The 20,232-nt window shown below is 47.1% G+C and overlaps 1 protein-coding gene across 2 annotated transcripts in view; it reads right to left on the reverse strand.

The window, feature by feature from the left end:
- Positions 1 to 1,190: 1,190 nt before the first annotated feature.
- Positions 1,191 to 20,232, reverse strand: part of ICE1 (interactor of little elongation complex ELL subunit 1) — a 59,641-nt gene continuing 40,599 nt past the window's right edge. The window contains exons 12-17 of one of the 2 annotated variants that reach the window (XM_061129356.1): positions 16,150 to 16,310; positions 13,126 to 13,316; positions 11,219 to 11,325; positions 4,747 to 4,845; positions 2,281 to 2,429; positions 1,191 to 1,471 (exon numbers count right to left, since the gene is read on the reverse strand). In XM_061129356.1, the coding sequence (XP_060985339.1) occupies positions 1,457 to 1,471; positions 2,281 to 2,429; positions 4,747 to 4,845; positions 11,219 to 11,325; positions 13,126 to 13,316; positions 16,150 to 16,310 (722 nt within the window). In that variant the 3' untranslated portion in view covers positions 1,191 to 1,456. Of the gene's footprint in view, positions 1,472 to 1,520; positions 2,430 to 4,746; positions 4,846 to 11,218; positions 11,326 to 13,125; positions 13,317 to 16,149; positions 16,311 to 20,232 lie in introns of those variants that run through there. The other variant, XM_061129357.1, reaches the window with a different exon arrangement.

The raw sequence follows: 20,232 nt of genomic DNA on the forward strand, positions 1-20,232 counted from the left end.
GTAGCCTACCCCTTCTCCAGGGGATCTTCCCGACCCAGGAATTGAACCAGGGTCTCCTGCACTGCAGGCGGATTCTACCAACTGAGCCACCAGGGAAGCCCTCTTTACTGTGAGCCATATGACGAAGCAGGTGACACCAGGCAAGTTTGCCCCCACACTGTGTCCCCAGACCTGCCCTCTCCCCCGTACCCCCTCTTACTCTGCAACCCTCCAGGCTCAGCACGTCCCCACAAGCGGCAGAATCCACCCAGCCTGCCGCTCCTCCGGGACGGCGGACCTCATGGCCTCCAGCAGCTCAGGGGCCGCTGCCTGCCCTCCCGCTCCCCTGACTTGCGCCAGAGCGCAGGTGCCAACGCGCTTCTCAGTCAACCCCTCCTGACCCGCCTGGCGTCTCCTCCTCCACCCCCTCCCAGGCGTCTTCAAATAACAGGAGGCGCTGAGGGAAGGAAGTGACTTGTCCTAGGCAACCACTCGCTTAAACACCCTCGGAGCTCTGTCCCCCTTCTGACGTCTGCCTCAGCTCGTCCCAGCTCGACTCCTGCCTCTACAGGCTCCCAGCCGCCTCCACGGGGATGTCTGCATCCCAGCACACACCCAGGATTCGTGGCTCCTATCACCAACCCAGAGCCCCTGTCCCCAAATCAAAACTGTGGGACCCCCAACTCCTTTCTGTCCCTCGCCAAACTCAGCACTGATTTCACCCCCAAGATCCATGTGACATCTGCCCCCACCCCTGCTGGTGGTCTGCACCCACCAGCGCCACCCCCCTGCCCCGTCACACCTGCTCAAACCTCCCTCAGAGTGTGACCGAGCTCAGGGCTGCCCAGGCCCCAGGGAGGGGCGGGCACCCATGTTCCTGAACAATGGGCATCACATAGAGCACTGCTGACGCAGGGCGGGCCCTGCCCCTCTCAGAGCCGGCACACCTGTCCACCAGGACCATCCCAGGGCCCCTCCTCTCAGGGCCTAACTCACCAGTGACCTCCTCAGGGGAACCCTCCTGGGTGGGCTACCCTGCTCCAAGCCCCCGGGTCCCTCTCACCGCACGTAACCAAAGATGACACAGGTCTTTGAGAACCTGGCCGCTTTCTTCACCAGCTCCGCCCAGCCAGGCTCTGGCACAGATTACGCGCTCCGGGGACGGAGGGAGAAAGAAGGAACACACAGACAAAAAGCATCCAAAGGGCGAGGCAGAGGTTTCTTTTTATAAATCTCCGTCTAATTCCTTTAAAAACAGGGGGAAGGAATAACAAAATAGTTGTCAGAGGTAATTTTTAAGGGGAGCATCTCTAGCTAAACAGAGACATCCAACACTGAGTGCCAGGCAGCGCTGGCGCGGGGTCTCCCGTCCCCGAAAGCCTTGGAGGACGCGCAGCGGGCACATCCCGGCGTCCGTGCCCGCGTCCACAGAGGAGGCTCCCGGGCGGCGGCTCCGTCTTTGGTCAGCACCCGGGGCTCACTTCATCTTTGGCTGGAGCAGAAGGCGGGCAAGGGTCACTGTACTCATCAGGACACTCATGTGCATGGCTTACTTTCACTTTTTATTATAAAAAAACACATACAAGAGTTTTAAGAAATGATGACTAGCAGACAAATCAGGACCAGGGTGAGTTATTAAACCCATTTTTCTCTGTACAAATACTAAAATTCCAAAAAGTGGAATATCATCAAATGTGAGACACATTGTTGGCTGTCCGTATATACAGGGCACACGGGGGGCCTGCCTGCGCTGGGCGGGGTGCAGACCCCGGGAGCCTGGACTCTCTCCTCCCGGGCTGAGCGGCGGGAGAGGCGCGCCCCGGTCTCTACCCTGAGCAGCGGCGGCCGCGCCTGCGGGGAGACGAGCGGCCCCTGCCGGCGAGGACGCTGGCAGAACCTTCGGCCTCCACTTCAGCCGCGCTTCCTCCAGGTCAGTCACTTGGGCACAAGGTCCAAAACTGGCTCATGAACCAAATAATGGTTTTATATTAATTTCATTACAAAATGCCACTCAGTTTCAAAAAGCGACCAAAAAAAAAAAAAAAAAACCACTTTCTGCAGCAAAAAAGGGCTAGGTTCAAGTTTCTGTTGTTTGACCAAGACACAAAACACTCCAGTCCGAACGTCCGTGCTCACCACAGCCGGAAGGGAGGCGAGCGCGGTTCGGGGCCCGCCCCGGTCTCTCGGCCTCGGCCCAGGGGGCGCCTCCTGGAGGCCAGCTGCCCGGCGGCCCCCAGACGCGTGAAGGCACTTCGGCGGCGCAGGCGCTCAGCCTCGCCCCTCCGCGCACAGCGCGCCCACCTCGTCCAGGGCACCGAGCACCGCGGCGGGGACGCTGCGCGCCGTCTCCCTGCGCCAGGCCTCCAGGATCTTGGAGATCTCCGCCGGGTTGCTCGGGCTCAGGTCGCACAGGGCGTACACAGCGGCCAGCTGGACCCCCCACGGGATATCTGAAAAGCATTTCCACAACTGTCATCACACGAGAAAAGTTCTGCTATTCACAATCTTAATGTTAATCTAGTGAATCACTATTCATATACTTTGTCAGCAATGAAAACTAATAATAAAAACAATACCGACAATGAAAAAATAGCTCATTAAGTCCTTCTACAAACGAAAAGACAAAACACAGCCCAGTCTCGACAGGCCCCTGGTGATGCCGGCACCCCGGGGATGGCGTGCAGAGCGGAGGGCGCACGGGGAGTGCCGGCCCTCCCGGACCGCAGTCAAGCTCTCCAGCGGCAGTTCTGGAAGGACCACATCGCGCACTTAAGGTTCAAGAGAATGTGGATCCCTAAGCATCCGTCAAATAAACGACTCCATTAACCCACTGCAAGTATTTACACATGGACTTTGGAAAGGAAAAACATGAAATGAGAGCAAATGAGAATCTGCTTTTTAGTATGAAAGTGTTAAGTCACTCAGTCATGTCCAACTCGTTGTAACTCCATGGACTGTAGCCCGCCAGGCTCCTCTGTCCCTGGGATTCTCTAGGCAAGAATACTGGAGTGGGTTGCCATTCTCTTCTCCAGGGCATCTTCCTGACCCAGGGATCAAACCTGGATCTCCTGCTTTGCCTGCATGCTCTTTACTGTCTGAATCACCAGCGAAGTCCAATATAGTGCAACAAATACACTCTTACACGCGAGAGCACAGTGCATGATCACAGACATGGCATTTAACTGCAGACTAGAGCCAGGTTAGAGATTATGGTATGTACGAGCTCTCATCCAGCTCCAGTTTATTTAGGAGTCATGTAATTCAAGTTTAATTTAGTTCAATTTAGTCGCTGAGTCGTGTCTGACTCCTACGACCCCATGGACTGTAGCCCGCCAGGCTCCCCTGTCCATGGGATTCTCCAGGCAAGAATACTGGAGTGGGTTGCCATTTCCTTCTCTAATTTTAGTTAAATTCACTTAAATTATTTAGTTTAAAAAATTTAGGAGTCATTTCTTTAAACCTTATTATTAACTATACACTGTTAGTGATGCAGCTCAACAAGGCAAACAAGTGTTTAAAAACAAACGTCTCAAACCCCACACGCTCGGAAGGTGATGCCGTAGGTAGTGCTGCACCAGCTTTAGAGTTACTTTCCCGTTTGGCTCCACGGTCATCAGAGAAGGGAACACAAGACTAAAACACAAAGCCTAACAAAGGAGTCACACGGGTGTAAACGCCACGGTGACGAGCAGGAGCGCGTGCAGAACCGCGGCTCTGGCCTCGGGCCTAGCTGTGAGCTGGCCACACCATCCAGCTTGGGGTCTCTCCTGGGGCGTCAGCTTCCTAAGCATAACACAGTCAGTGCCGCCCGGGAGGGCCGTCCTGGGGACCGATGCTGCATTGGGGGGGCAGGCCCGAGTGAGTTTCCATCAACCCTCCTCCTGCTAGGAAACGTCTGAGCTGGCGGCTCTGGGGACAGTCCATCAGCCACTCTCCAGCAACTCTAAGATGACAACACATCGTCTAGACGGGAAGGGAACACGGTCCAGATGGGAATGGAACATGGTCTAGATGGGAAGGGAACACCGTCATGGGCATTATCTCAGCAGCTATGCTAAGACCAAAGAGAAAGACGTTCTCAGTAGCTCAACCTGCCAAGCCTTACCCTGAAAGAGGAGGACAACCTAGAGGTTAAGCTCATCTGGGATGTAAACTGTGTAAACGCATTACCCCTTGATGGCATAGCATTCAAATAAAAACGACAGACTCAAGCTTCAAAGGGTCACTTTCTGAGTTTTAAGCTCTTCCCACTAAAGAATAAGACTATAAAATTACATGCTTTGCGGTATGCAAATTAAAGAACATGGGTAGCGTGAAGATTGGCTCAGAGGTTTCCAGTCTCCAAGTTCTCCCGGGTACTATGTATGGACACCAGGCCGCAGTGGAGCCGCTGCTTCACACGTGTGACCCCCCCTTGTCATCAGGACACACCTTCGGCCAGGCACATGGGGGCAGCGGGGGTCACAAGGCGGCGTGAAGCCAGTGCCAACGGCTGCTGAGACAGAATGCCAGCACCAGGTCGGGAAAAGTCCCTTCCTTCTTAGGGGTTTGCTGCCCAAGGGCATGAGTGGTGACCAGGCAAACTGCAGGAAGCCCACACAGGTTCCAATGCCGGTGCTGAGAACACGGGCGGAGTGCGGCCTCGTCGAAATCACGCCCGAACGGCGGGAGACGCGCAGAGTACGGCACACAGTTAAGAACGCAAGAGAGACTGGATGAGAGGAACGCAAATGATCTGAAAGTAAGTATGATAAACAGAAGCTATACCTTCATTCTGGGCGTGCTGGATAAACATACCAATCACCGTACTGATGTTCTTCACTGCAGACGGGAACCCTTCCTTCAAACCCAATTGACCTAAACGACCTAGAGGGAAACAAATACAAAATGTAAACAACCTTGGGTTAAATGCTAACTTTTCCTAAGAGTTTAAAACCTACGTGTTCATTTGTTTGACATTATGTGTGCTGAGCTTCAGGGTCTGAAACCGGGCTGCCGCTGCCACTGTTTAGTCGCTCAGCCGTGTCTGACCCTTTGTGACCCCATGGACTGCAGCCCGCCAGGCCCCTCTGTCCGTGGGCTTCTCCAGGCAAGAGTACTGGAGTGGGTTGCCATGGCCTTCTCCAGGGGATCTTCCCGACCCAGGGATGGAACCTGGATCTCCTACATTGCAGGCGAGGTCTTTACCACTGAGCCCCCAGAAAGCCCAGTGTCAACGAAGTACACCCAGAGTTACTTCCACAGGCTGTTAAAATACTCCTTTCATCAACTACAGAGCTGTGTGAGACGGGATTTTCTCCAAATACCTCAACCAGAACAACGTACAGCCGAAAGGGAACGCAGAGCAGCCACGGGAAACCAGACAGTAAAGAGGCTTGCAACAAGATACAGTTCCATTCTATTTTTGTTTTGAAACAGCTGTTTTTCATTAAAAATGCCATTTACAATGACTAGTATCATTTAATTAATTTCAAATGAACAGCCAGGTTTTTTTTAAAGTACGCGTTTTAATTTCTATTACGGTCAATGACACACAAAACCTGGGCTGACAAAAGCTCTCTGGGAGTCTCACCAGGACAACGCTCCCCGCCGAGCGGCCACTCACCTGGGGGCACCCACCTGCTCCAGAGCAGGACCCCCCCTTCCCCCGGGCCAGGCCGCGTGGTCTGTCCCCCTTACTTGGGAGGGGGTCCCCGAGGCCCCTTCCCGCGCTCTTGTGACCATGCTACCCTGCACAGGCACCGCTGTGTCCACACGCTTTCTCAGCACGACAAGCGGCCCACAGGTCTGTGCACGAACCAGCCCACCTGCCCTGTGGGTGGAGACACGCGGGGCGGGGCACTACGGCAGCTTCGTCACTTTGCATCCCCGGCCGGGGCTCGCTCAGTGCTGGCCACATGCACCCTAAACGCTGCGACAGACACAGCCCTCCAGGAAGTTCCTTCTACCAGGGACTCCCCGGATAATGCCTAACACGGGAGGAAACCATGAACATCTGGATCATCTCTCAGGCAGTCTTTCACTGAGGCTGAAAAGTAACATAGTTCAGAGATGAGAAAGGTCAAGGCACCGTCACTCTTAAACACCTCCTTGCATTAGATCAACGTGCTAAGCGCCTGTCCGCAGCCCTGCCCTGGAGACCACCTCTGAGGCGCGTCCGGCGGGCAGCTCGCACAGCTGTGGGGCCTTGTGGCTGTGCTCCCAGCAAACACATGGGCTAGCCTGGTGGCTCAGTGGGGAAGAACCCGCCTGCCAATGCAGGAAACGCAGGCTCAACCCTTGGGTTGGGAAGATTTCCCGGAGAACAGAATGGCAACCCACTCCAGTATTCTGGGATTCCAGAAATCCCATGGACAGAGGAGCCTGGTAGGTTGCAGTCCATGGGGTCGCAAAGAGTCCAACACTACTGAGCGACTACATCATCACCACCAGGTAACACCTGACTGTATTATACTGGATCCTTTTCTTTCAATTAAAAATGCTTAATGAATTGGGTTTTAGAAGCTATCTACCAGAGTAAATCAGAGATACAATAAAAGGAACTCATGAGTGAGATATATGGTCTAGGACTTAACACTTATACATATGATGACTTGACAAAGACAATGGACAAATCTGTTAAAGAGATTTTCCGTGGGGGGAAGAAAAGTCCCCCCACAGAAGGAATGTGGGTGAGTCCAAGGCAGTTTGGCCACAATGAAATTCAAGTAAGAGACATGGAGGTGATCTTAGATCAAAGGCAACACTCTCCACACTCAGGGAGGCCTGGGGAGAGCTGAGGGTCATAGAGAACGTGGCCCGTCTACAGGGCAGGGCTCAGAGCTGGACAGTCACCCAGGGCTCTCTGTCACGGTTTTATACGCAGGTGTGTTAAGGAAAGGATGCATTCATTAAGACAATTCCACAGAAAAGCTGAACGACATGGCAAGACCCTGAACAGAAATCACGCAGGCCTGGCTCCTGCAGTCTACGCACAACCCTGACGGGAGGGACAGTGCCGGCTGGCTCGGGGCTCCGCTGACCCCAGCCGGGCCTCCTCAGAACTCTCTGGGGGCAGCAAGTGGTATCACGTGGCTTTATACGCTTCTGCATCCAGTGGAGGCTGACTTCTGGCCCCGCTCTGCTCCCTTCCGACCCAGGACCTCAGACGGGCTCACCTCTCCCCACACCCCAGCTCTGCCAGACTCTTCACTCCTCCAGAGCGATCCAAACACTCCACATGGGGCCCTGCGCTCCATCAGCGTTCAGGCAGGCTAATAATCAGGCGTGCCCACGGCGTGCACCCACAGCGGTGTTCACACCCCAACCCAGCACCAGATGGCTCTGGATCGTCCTGCTTTATCTCCCAAGGAGCAGAAACCCCACTGGGATTTACACATTTGGAGTTAAGAATACAGATGATTGCTGTCTTTTATGAACACATGCTGTGGGACTTCATTTATTATTATGAAGTCATACTGACCAACCTAATTATTCACTAAATTCTTTAGTAAATGTCAGCTTCAGAAACTTAAGATGCTTCTCCAACACTTTCTTCTTAGAAACGGCTCAAACTCCACCTGAGATGAGTACGCGGGAAGGACAGCCCCTGGCCCACCCTAGAGCTCGCGCAGGATCCCGCCCCGTCCTTAGACTGGGCCTCACCGGGGCCCACCCCCAGCCCACCCCCCTAAGCAAGCCGCTAAGCAAGGCGGGGGGGGGGGGGGGGTGCTTTCAGTGCCAACAGACACCGCGTGAAGCTCGCCGAGGCTCTCCTGGAACAGCCCAGCGGCCCCCTGCCCTCTGCACGCCAGCCTTTCCAGGCATGTGAGCTCCACCCGCCCTCATCCTCCTGTGACCAGGCAGCGTTTGCTAGGTAGGCCAGTCTCTGCTATCTTCCAAAGGACACTTGCTTCCTAATTAGCCTTTCTTTGAACTACATTTAAGTAAATGTAGTTACATTATCCTTTTATTATACAGTACTGTTAACTACATATTAATTATACAGTATTAATTACTCCTATGGGCTTCCCTAGTGCTCAGATGGTAAAGAATCCACCTGCAATGCAGGAGACCTGGGTTCAATCCCTGGGTCAGGCAGATCCCTTGGAGGAGGGCACTGCAAACCCACCCCAGTATTCCTGTCTGGAGAATCCCCATGGACAGAGGAGCCGGGTTGGCTACAGTCCATGGGGTCACAAAGAGTCAGACACGAATTATTCCTATGAGATATACAATTGTATTATATGTCACTCTTAATTATCTAAATATACACATATTACTCTAAATAATATATCATCAAATCTTACAAACTATTTTCTCAAAGTGTTAGTTGCTCGGTCGTGCCCAACTCTTTGTGACCCCAAGGACTATAGTCCGCCAGGCTCCTCTATGCATGGAATTCTCCAGGCACAGAGAATTCTCAAGAGGTACAAACCTTCCTTCTTGAATCCAGAAGAGAAGCCGCTGCTGAAACCAGGGTTTCCAGACACTCATGCCATCCCCTGACAGCTAGAAATGCAGCTACGGGCCCTTCCGTGTCCTGGCGGCCCCGCCTGGGACACTGATCTCGGGGTGCAGGAGAGCCGTGCCCTAAGAGGCCATCTCCACTCCCACACCTCCACGCTTTCTTGTTCTATACTTAACTCCAAGTATATGTTGGGTTATCTCCAGTGAAAATTAGTAGATGTCCACTTTGAAACCAGGCTGTTGTCAGGACTCAGCTTATATATTTATTTACAAGGTTCCTATGTTTGCAGGTGAATGTGCATAGTGCATGTTAGCAGACAGAGTAACAAAATCAGTCAGAGGTATTATATTTCTTACTGTGATCTACTTATAAGACTGATTTACATGACTTAAAAATTCTTAAACCTCATTTCAAATGGTACTGTCTTTGAATTTTAATTAAATGCCAAAGATACAGAGGATGAGACACTTTAGACTCTTTTTGACCCCATGGACTGCAGCACGCCAGGCTTCCCTGTCCTTCACCATCTCCCGGAACTTGTTCAAACTCATGTCCATTGAACTGGTGATGCCAGATCCAGCCATTTCCTCCTCTGTCATCCCCTTCTCCTCCCGCCTTCAATCTTTCCCAGCATCAGGGCCTTTTCCAGTGAGTCAGTTCTTAGTATCAGGTGGCCAAAGTATTAGAGCTTCAGCTTCAGCATCAGCCCTTCCAACGAATATTCAGGACTGATTTCCTTTAGGATGGACTGGTTGGATCTCCTTGCAGTCCAAGGGACTATCAAGAGTCTTCTCCAACACCACAGTTCAAAAGCATCAATTCTTCACACTCAGCCTTCTTTATGGTCCAACTCTCACATCCATACATGACAACTGGGAAAATCATAGCTCTGACTAGATAGACCTTTGTCGGCAATGTAATGTCTCTGCTTTTTAATATGCTGTCTAGGTTGGTCATAGCTTTTCTTCTAAGGAGCAAGAGTCTTTTAATTTCATGGCTGCAGTCCCATCTGCAGTGACTTTGGAGCCCAAGAAAATAAATCTGTCACTGTTTCCACTGTTTCTCCATCTATTTGCCATTAAGTGATGGGACTGGATGCCATGATCTTAGTTTTTTTTTAATATTTTAAGCCAGCTTTTTCACTCTCCTCTTTCACCTTCATCAAGAGGCTCTTTAGTTCCTCTTCACTTTCTGCCATAGGTTGGTGTCATCTGCATTATCTGAGGTTATTGATATTTCTCCCTGCAATCTTGATTCCAGCTTGTGCTTCCTCCAGCCGAGCATTTCTCATGATGTACTCTGCATATGAATTAAATAAGCAGGGTGACAATATACAGCCTTGAAACGTACTTCTTTCCCGATTTGGAACCAGTCCATTGTTCCATGTCCAGTTGTAACTGTTGCTTCTTGACCTGCATACAGATTTCTCAGGAGGCAGGTTAAGGCTGTCTGGTATTCACATCTCTTTTAAGAATTTTCCAGTTTGTTGTAATCCACACAGTCAAAGGCTTTAGCGTAGTCAATGAAGCAGTAGTAGATGTTTTTCTGGAATTCTCTTGCTTTTTCTATGATCCAATGGATGCTGGCAATTTGATCCCTGGTTCTTCTGCCTTTTCTAAATCCAGCCTGACCATCAAGAAATTATCGATTCATGTACTATTGAAGCCTAGCTTGGAGAATTTTGAGCATTATTCTGCTTGCGTGTGAAATGAGTGCAACTGTGTGGTAGTTTGTACATTCTTTGGCACTGCCTTTCTTTGGGATTGTAATGAAAACTGACCTTTTCCAGTCCTGTAGCCACTGGTGAGTTTCCCAAATTTCCTGGCATACTGAGTGCAGCACATTCACAGCATCATCTTTGAGGATTTGCAATAGCTCAGCTGGACTTCCATCACCCCCACCAACTTTGCTCACAGTGATGTTTCCTAAGGCCCACTGACCCCGCACCCCAGGATGTCTGTACAGTCATGATGACTACCTTCAGTGACCAGAAGGGCCCCGACACAGCGGTGGGGTGAGCCCAGTTTTGTCTGCTCCCAGGAGATGAAGACATGGCAGAGAATCAGTTCATAGTAAAGACAGCCTTCTAATAACGAATAGGTTTCATCACTGATAATGAAATAACACAGGGAATGGAGAGCAGGTTGTCAGAGATGTGGCAAAAAAGGAAAAAAATTAGTCAAAGTAAAAACTAAAGACTTGTAAGGTGCAAAGGGAGCAGCAGAACTAAAGGGTCACTGAGGTCCTTTTTAGACCTGAGATTAAAAACAATTTTGTTTCTTTAAAATATTTTTAAGCAATGATTTTAATTTCTGTATATTAGAATTGTAGAAACAAAACTAGTTCCAATTATGGAAGTACATAGCTATCCTTACTGAGCAAATACAAAAAAACAGGGGCGGGGGGGGGGTGAAAGTAGGGAAGATAAACTTATTTTATAAGTCAAATTAGACTATAACTTACAGCAATTTATGTATTCTGGTATGTATATGTAGATATGTGTATCTGTCTGTATATTAAAATTAGTATCTGAGAATCAAGAGTTCAATTATAAATAAAATGTACTAACAAGAAAAATCTTGACTCGCTGACAAAGCTGAATAAAATGTTAATGCATGAAGAGCATGAGTAAAAAATGGAAACCGACCTGGCGCTAAATGCCTGCTCTAATGGCTGTGGAGTCAGTTGCTATAGTGACGTTTCAGTCAGCACTTATCATTATTCCACACTGACTCTCCCACCAACATGGCATCAATAACAAGAACAAATTCAGTACAAGAGACAACTCACCGATGAGCCTCAGTACTGATGCTATGATGATATCAGGAGTGTAGGCGATGTTCGGATGTCCTTTTCTGTACTTTATCCACTTATCCATTACAGGCCACAGCTCCTTGCTGCAAAATAACAACGACAAATATAGACATGTATGTATGTGTATGAAAGTGTGCACGCCCACCATGGCTCAAACATTATGAACCTGTCTTAAAAATAGTGCATAAGTGACAATCAGTGAAGAAGAGGAAGATGTAGCATTTCTGGCTAACAACAGAACAGACACTGAAAATTCAGGATCTCAGTGCTCACAGTGGCTTTAAAAAGTCTGCAAACACCCGTGCTGGCATCTTTATTTTATTTAAACCCTTTTCACAAGACAAAGTACCCAGTATCATCCCTAAGCTGCAGAACTGGAAGTAGCAGAGTCTGGATTCTCATGTGGACCATCTAGACATCAGGAGCGCCTGTGTTCTAGATGCCTCATTTCCCAGGGAGAAGCAAGGACAGGCTGTATTTCATAAAAAGAACTAAACCAGAGGGAATGAACCACACTTCACAGGGATTAAAGAAACTTTCTACTGACTAAAAACAGTGGCAATTCCTCTTTGCTTCTCTTTCCAAAAAGGTATTAACTTCTTACATAGTATTTATAACATTAGAAAAGTTTAATACAGACAAACAAAAGGAAAATGTAAATTAAAAGCACCCCAAATAACACAGTCAGATAACTATCATTCTTTTAATTTGGGGCTTTTCCTGCCACACACGTCTATGCCTGCATTTATGTAAATAACACGGACAGAGTGACCAAAGGAATCAGGGTCTCAAGCAGCTTAGGCAGAGATCCTGCTGTTCGCCACTCTGTCCACTCCACTAGTGCGGGGACCCTGGACAGAGCACCTCCACTGGCACTGTCCATGGTGGTCTCACCTGTCACTGGGGAGAAGGGCCCTGCCCCCAGCTCCCAGGAAGAGGGGACACAGGATAGCCACTCGCTTGTTACACAGCACGAAACAGACAGCCCTGGCACTTTCTTAGTAACAGACTACAGAACACTTTCGTCTCAACACACACAAATCTATGTAGTACGGCTCTTAATTCTAAAGTGGCTGTACCTCATTATATAGACGTCCCAGAATTCAACTATCGATTGCTTAACATTTAGATGTATCATCTTTTCCCAGTGTTAAGGGAAAACATGAACAAGTTTCCACAGGATATCAAGATACATACTATCAATCCTTTGGGGACTCCTTTTCAATGTCATAAGCCCCTTTAAACCAGCCTTTCTCAGTCAGGGTTGTAATAAAATTAAGGTTCTATTTAACCACAGACAATTATAAATACTTGACTATTTTTCCATTCTCCAAAGATGCTGCATAGTTGATACACAGAGAAGTTATTTTAATTCATTACACAAAACAGATGCCTGAGCGTCTCAGACCCCGTCCTCTCCCGAAACCCCAGTGAGAAGAGCCGCCAGTGCAGAATCCTGAACAGCCCTGTTCCTGCGGCCTTCCCACAGTGTCCGCACGTTCAGACAGTGATCGCCGCATTCCATCCACACGTACTCGCTGAGCGCCTCGCTCGCGTAGGCACAGGTCTCCACATGCCGGGGAGGCCAGGGAACCAAAGGCCCCCCGCTCATGAGATTCATTTCCCATCGGGAAAGAGACAGTAATAAGCGAAGACAATGAAAACTAGTGAAAGGTACCGTAAAAAAATAAAGCGGGGGGATGTCACAGCGACACTGGCATTTTACGAGCAGTTTTATTAACTCGCATCCAAATCAAAATGTGCGTTGTAAACGGTTCGGCTGCCTTAGAAGCAAAAATTATTCAAACCACAATTCGGCAATCGCTGAACGGACTACTTAACAATTTAAATAACCCAGCCTGAGTCAACAGAGCAGCCAGTACCTGATGATGTTGTCGTGCGTCCAAACCCACTTCTGGTGGCAGCACAGCAGGTCGATGGCGCATACATACTCCCAAGTGCTATCACTCAGATCTTCCCCAAACCTGGCACTGGGCTGAAATTCTGTTTTTGGACATAACTGTATGGTCAAAAGCAGCTTAGAAACCATGAAGCCAACATCTACAGGCGCATTCTAGCAAATAAAGGAAAAAAAAAAGGGAATTTAGAGTTTCAAATGTAAAGTATCTTCTATGGGTGATCTTAAAGCACATAATGAGCATCAGATCAATCATCACGTAACTTTAAAAGACACCCTGTGAAAGCTGGATTTTGAAGAGGGAACTGTGTTTATCTAGGCATAACAGCTGTCCTAAATGATTATACAATAGCAGCAGAGAGGCCAGATAAAAAGCTCCAGGCACAATGCAGAAGCCAGCCAGGCTAGAAAAGACTCCCCAATCCACGTAGGAACGCAAAGTTTCATTAACTCAAATCAGAGAACTAAAGTTACAAAATAAAAAAAATATTTAAAAAATTATTTAATAAACTCATTCGGCCACCTTTCTGACCATATGTATCAACCTGCTTTTCCCAGAAATTCAAAAAACTGAAGGAGACTGTACTAGAGTCTTTCATCTAGCTCCTTGTATAGCTGAGCACGCCGTCTGCGTGTCTTTCCACGCTCTTGAGTGTAGAGAGTTCCAGCAGGCCTTCTCACTGACGGCAGGGACCCGGCCATACCGCAGTTTGTCCTTTCACCTACTGAAAAGACACGTGGCTCACTTACGGCTTTAGGCTACAGTTAGTAATGCTGCTCTGGGCATTCCTGCAGAAGACTTTTTGTGGACATAAACTTGGATTCCCTTGGGTTCATACGCAGCAGTGGATTTATAATGTTCTTCTCTTTCTTCAGTTATTTTTTACTGGGTTTTGTGATTTAAACTGAACAAGAAGCTTTCAATCTCTGATGCCTGAAGAAGACTGGAATTAGCTGGTTCTTTAAAAATAAGATTTAATGTTCGGGTGACATCTATACGCCCTTCTTGTATACAAAGTTTTCAATCATCTTTTCAGTCTTTTGTAACTGAAAACTGGTTTATTGCAGCGTTCGACCCTAAAGCCAACTTTGACGTGTGTATACTGCTAAGAGAACATCCAGGCCCAGAGCTGCCTCTGTGACATTGCAGGCGGCAGTCTTCTCATTTTTCACCCTTTGTCTCTACTCATACCTCCTCTCTCATCCTGAAATCTTAAATATTTTTTGCTTTTCTCTTTTTATAGTAATCTGAACTGTTTTATTAGCATTTTTTAAAGGCAGTGTTTTCTTTTTTTCATTTTCAACTTTATTACTGTTACCTTTTAAATCACATTCTTTCTTTCCTAGATTCCTTCTCAAATTTTTAATTTTCAAGATGGTTATTAAAGAACTTTGTTTCTGTGTTTAATACTGAAGACATTTAAACTATTGCAATGAGTGTGAGTCTTCCAAAAACGAGAGGTCTCTGGTAATGAAGGGTTCCTGATACTGCAATTTTACTTTGAGTTTCCATTTGTTCACAGATTGTCCAGGGACTGTGCATCTCAATCCCTGGGGAATTTTTATATAATTTTTAAGCTATTTATGTCTAATTTTACTAAATCATTACCAGACAATTTTGACTGTAGAATATTTACTTTTTAAAACTTAAAATTCTTGTGTGGCCAAATTTACGACTGCTTTTGCAAATATCGCAGACGTGAAAAACACAGTCTTCATTCAACTTTACTTTTTGTATTGTTGATTTCTACTGTCTCTTTACTTATTTTTTAAGTATCACATCTGTTGACTTCTGTAAAATAGAATATGGAAGTCTTAGACTATAAAGGTATTTTTCCCCCCCAGGTATTTCTCTCTCTTTTTAACAGCTTTGAGTTTATATTTTTATTTGATATGATACAGATAAAATACACTTAACTAATTTCTCCCTTCTTCGTTAATCATGGCTTTTACCACCCTGTCCTATCTAGCTTCAGCCTGAATAGGCTGGAGGAGGAGACCCCAGTGCACACGTGGGAGGATTCAGCAGGGGAGGGAGCACCTGGTCGGCAGGTAACCACAGACGGAGGGCAGAATGCAGGCCGGATGCAGGAGGGCTCTGCTTGCGGCCAAGTGACTGCAATCAGAGGGGCCCTCACACAACACACTCGGGACTGTCGGGGTGGGCTGACGGAGGGCTGACTACAGACCTGCTGTTTAATACTTCCCTAACTCTTTATCCACCAAGCCCTTTCCTTTTCGTTTTATAAGAAAATTAAAGTCTAACTGACATCAGAAAGAACTAAAAAGGAAAGCACAATGGCACATAAACATTGACTACAGGCAGAAGCCAGAATTTTTTTTTAAAAGGACAGTAATACAGTCCTAACAAAGAGCAGAACAAAGTGAAAATCAACCTGTCACTGACTTCAGTGCCTCTTCAATATCTCTTCTTATAGTTTATCACTATCAATTCAGCACCCAGAGATTCTCATTAGAGAAAATCTATGAAAAGAACACCAATCTACACATTATATTAGCACATCAGTCACTAAAGAAAATAAAGTAATAAAAGAAAGCACACAATACTCCAAAAAACTACAAATTCCATCAACTGAGAAGAGGAACACAGACTACATTCAGAAAAATCATCAAAGGAAGGAGTTGGGATCTCAGTTTTCTCACCTAAGTACCACGTGTAGAAGCAGAGGTTTGCATCTTCTTGGGGCCCTTACTTATGTAAGCGTGGGTATGGATTTCACCAGCAGCAAATTAGTACCCAAAATAAACTCTGCCCAATGAACCAGGCACAGAGGTCCACACCTTCTCCCCAAGTGTCTCATGCATACTTAATGCACAAAATGCACCAGCTTAGACTAAAATGGTATTCTGAAGGATCTAACATGAAGAATAGCAGCTCTAAAATGCTCATGAACTAACACAAAACCAAATAGAATATTTACATAAGGTCTATGTGTGTGGTATTGCACAAAATAAAAAGAAACCCCACCTTCTCCCAATTGAGGAAGGCGCGCAAGCAGTTCAGAACTTCTCCCTTGGCACGCTGCCTGGCGACCAGCTGCATCGCCTTGTTGATCACGGACTGAGAGAGAAACACATCACGCCACATGTTTGCAATGAACAAGGTCAGCTTCTCAGACTCTGGGAAATCTATGAGAAAGAAAACAGGGTAACAAACCTTCAGGTCTGATTAAGTGAGTAAATTACAAAGCGAGAACATATTTAACCAATGCCCCCCCCCACCCCGTGCCGCCCACACCTGAAGAGGCAGGCCTGTGAGGCCGCAGCCTTAGCTGCTTCCAATCCACTTCTGTCCCTCCCGCCCGGCCCTCCCGTCCTCTCCCCCAGCCTCCAGCCAACTTTTCCCTTCGGCAGTTTCTTTAATCAAATTTGAAACACAGCATGAGTATACGCCACTGTAGAAAAGAGCAATAGACTCTAAAACCAGCGGAGAAGGCAGACTGCCCGTCCCAAGAGCCCGCACCCAGAACCCTGCCACTAGATGAGTGTCCAGTCAGGCCACCCCCTTGACGGATCACAGCCTCGCTGTGGCGAGGGTGCAGGGCCCCCAGGACGGACGGTCACACTGCGGACCACAGACAGACCACGCCCCACTGGGGAGAGGGAGGCGGCCCGTCCCAGTATTCTCACCATCAGAGTCCCACAGCCAGCATGGGAAACCAAAAAGACATGCCACCGGAAGATGGCTGCCCCGGGTCGGAAGGTGTCCAATATGCTACTGGGGAAAAGTGAAGGGCCACTACTGATAGCTCCAGAAAGGATGAAGAGGCTGGGCCAGCAGAAACGGCACTCAGCTGTGGAAGTGTCTGGTGGTGAAAGGAAAGCTCAATGCTGTAAAGAACGATATTGCATAGGAACCTGGAGTGTTAGGTCCATGAATCAAAGTAAATTGGACATGTTCAATAGGAGATGGCAAGACTGAACATGGACATCTTAGGAATCAGTGAACGAAAATGGACCAGAATGGGCAAATTCAACTCAGGTGACCATGATATCTACCACTGCGGGCAAGAATCCCTTAGAAGAAATGGAGTAGCTCTCAGAGCCAACAAGAGTCCGAAATGCAGTACTTAGGTGCAATCTCAAAAACTACAGAACGACCTTGGTTCATTTCTAAGGCAAACCATTCAACATCACAGTAATCCAGGTCTACGCCCCAACCACTAATGCCAAAGAAACTGAAGTTGAACGATTCTATGATGACCTACAAGACCTTCTAGAACTAACACCAAAGAAGATGTCCTTTCCATCATAGGGGACTGGAATGAAAAAGTAGGAAGTCAAGAGATACCTGGAGCAACAGGATAGTTTGGCCTTGGAGTACAGAATGAAGGAGCACAAACATTAAGAGAATTTTGCCAAGAGAAAGCACTGGTCAGAGAAAACACCCTCTTCCAACAACATAAGAGGTGACTCTACACATGGACATCACCAGATGGTCAATACCAAAATCAGATTGATTATACTGCAGCCGAAGATGGAGAAACTCTATATGGTCAGTAAAAACAAGACCTGAAGATGACTGTGGCTCAGATCATCAGCTCTATATTGCAAAATTCAGGCTCAAATTGAAGAGAACAGGGAAAACCAGTAGGCCATTCAGGTATGATCTAAATCAAATCCTTTATGATTATACAGTGGAAGTGACAAATAGATGCAAGAGATTAGATCTGGTAGACAACACTGCCTGAAGAACTACAGAAGGCAGTTTGTAACACTGTACAGGAGGCGGTGACCAAAACCATCCCAAAGAAAAAGAAATGCAAGAAGGCAAAGGGGTTGTCTGAGGAAGCTTTACAAACAGCTGAGTAAAGAGGAGAAGAGAAAGGCAAAGGAGAAAAGGGAAAAATATACTCAACTGAATACAGAGCTCCAGAGAATAGCAAGGAGAGATAAGGAGGTCATCTTTAATGAACAATGCAAAGAAGCAGAGGAAAACAACAGAATGGGAAAGACTAGAGATCTCGTCAAGAAAATTAGAGATACCAACATTTCATGTAAGGATGGGCACGATAAAGAACAGAAACAGTAAAGACCTCACAGAAGCAAAAGAGATTAAGACAAGGTGGACAGAATACGCAGAAGAACTCTACAAAAAGATCTTAATGACCTGGATAACCATGATGGTGTGGTCACTGACCTAGAACCAGACATCCTGGAGCATGAAGTCAAGTGGGCCTTAGGAAGCATTACTACTAACAAAGCTAGTGGAGGTGATGGAATTCCAACTGAACTATTTCAAATCCTAAAAAATGATGTGCTGCACTCCATATGTCAGCCAATTTGGAAAACTCAGCAGTGGCCACAGAACTAGACAAGGTCAGCTTTCATTCCAATACCAAAGAAGGGAGATGCCAAACAATGGTCAAACTACCACACAATTGTGCTCATTTAGCAGGCTAGCAAGATTACTCTCAAAATCCTTCAAGCTAGGCTTTACAACCAGTCTAAACAAGTGAATTCAAAAGGAAATCAGTCCTGAATATTCATTGGAAGGATTGATGCTGAAGCTGAAACTCCAATAATTTGGCCACCTGATGCAAAGAACTGACTCACTGGAAAAAGACCCTGATGCTGGGAAAGATTGAAGGCAGGAGGAGAAGGGGACAAGAGAGGATGAGACGGTTGGCTGGAATCACGGACTCGATGGACATGAGTTTGAGCAAGCTCAAGAGTTGGTGAGGGACAGGGAAGCCTGGCATGCTGCAGTCCATGAGGTGGGAAAGAGTCAGAGATGACTGAGTGACTGAACTGAAGTGAACTGAATGGTGAACTTCCAGATGTACAAGCTGGGTTGAGAAAAGGCAGAGGAAACACAAATCAAATTGTCTACATTCACTGGATTTTAGAGAAACAGAATTCCAGAAAAACATCTACTTCTGCTTCACTGACTACACTAAAGCCATTGGCTATGTGGATTGCAACAAACTGGAAAATTCTTAGATGGGAATATCAGTCCACTTTATCTGACTCCTGAAAAATATGTTATGTGGGTCAAGAAGCAACAATTAGAACCTTACATGAACAATGGACTGGTTCACAATTGGGAAAGGGGTAGGAGAAGACTGTATAGTGTCACCATGATTATTTAACCTCTATGTGGAGTACATCATGCAGAATGCCCGTCTGGATTAATCACAGTATGGAATCAACACTGCCAGGAGACACATCAACAACCTCAGATATGCATATGATACCACTTTAATGGCAGAAAGTAAAGAGGAACTAAAGAGCCTCTTGATGAGGGTGAAGAGGAGAGTGAAAAACTTGGCTTAAAACTCAACATTCAAAAAACTAACATTGTGGCATCTGGTCCCATCACTGATGGCAAATAGATGGGGAAACAGTGGAGACAGTGATAGACTTTATTTTCTTTAGCTCCAAAATCACTGCAGATGGTGACTACAGCCATGAAATTAAAAGACACCTGCTCCCTGGAAGGAAAGCTATAACAAACCTAGACTGTATTAAAAAGCAAAGACATTACTTGGCCAACCAAGGTCAGTATAGTCAAAGCTATGTTTCTTCCAATAGTCATGTATGGATGTGAGAGCTGGACCATAAAGAAGGCTGAGCACCAAAAGAATTGATGCTTTCAAACTGCGGTGCTGGAGAAGACTCTTGAGAGTCCCCTGGACTGCAAGGAGATCCAACCAGTCCATCCTAAATGAAATCAGCCCTGAATATTCAATGGAAGGACTGATGTCCTTCCACTGACTGAAGGCCAATTCTTTGGCCACCTGATGTGAAGAAGTGACTCAATGGAAAAGCACCTGATGTTGGAAAAGACTGAAGGCAAAAGGAGAAGGGGGTGGCAGAGGATGAGGTGGTACTAGATAGCATCCCTGACTCAATGGACATGAATCTGAGCAAACTCTGGGCAATAGTCAAGGACAGGGAAGCCTGGTGTGCTGAAGCCCATGGGGTCCAAGAGTGTTGGACATGACCTAGCAACTGAGCAATGACGCTGATAAATTAATGTTTAATTTTATAAGAAACTAAGTGTTTTCAAGTGGTTACATCAGTCAACATAAATATTTGTATCCCGTTC

Source organism: Dama dama, chromosome 25, assembly GCF_033118175.1.
Source record: "Dama dama isolate Ldn47 chromosome 25, ASM3311817v1, whole genome shotgun sequence".
NCBI lineage: Eukaryota > Metazoa > Chordata > Mammalia > Artiodactyla > Cervidae > Dama > Dama dama.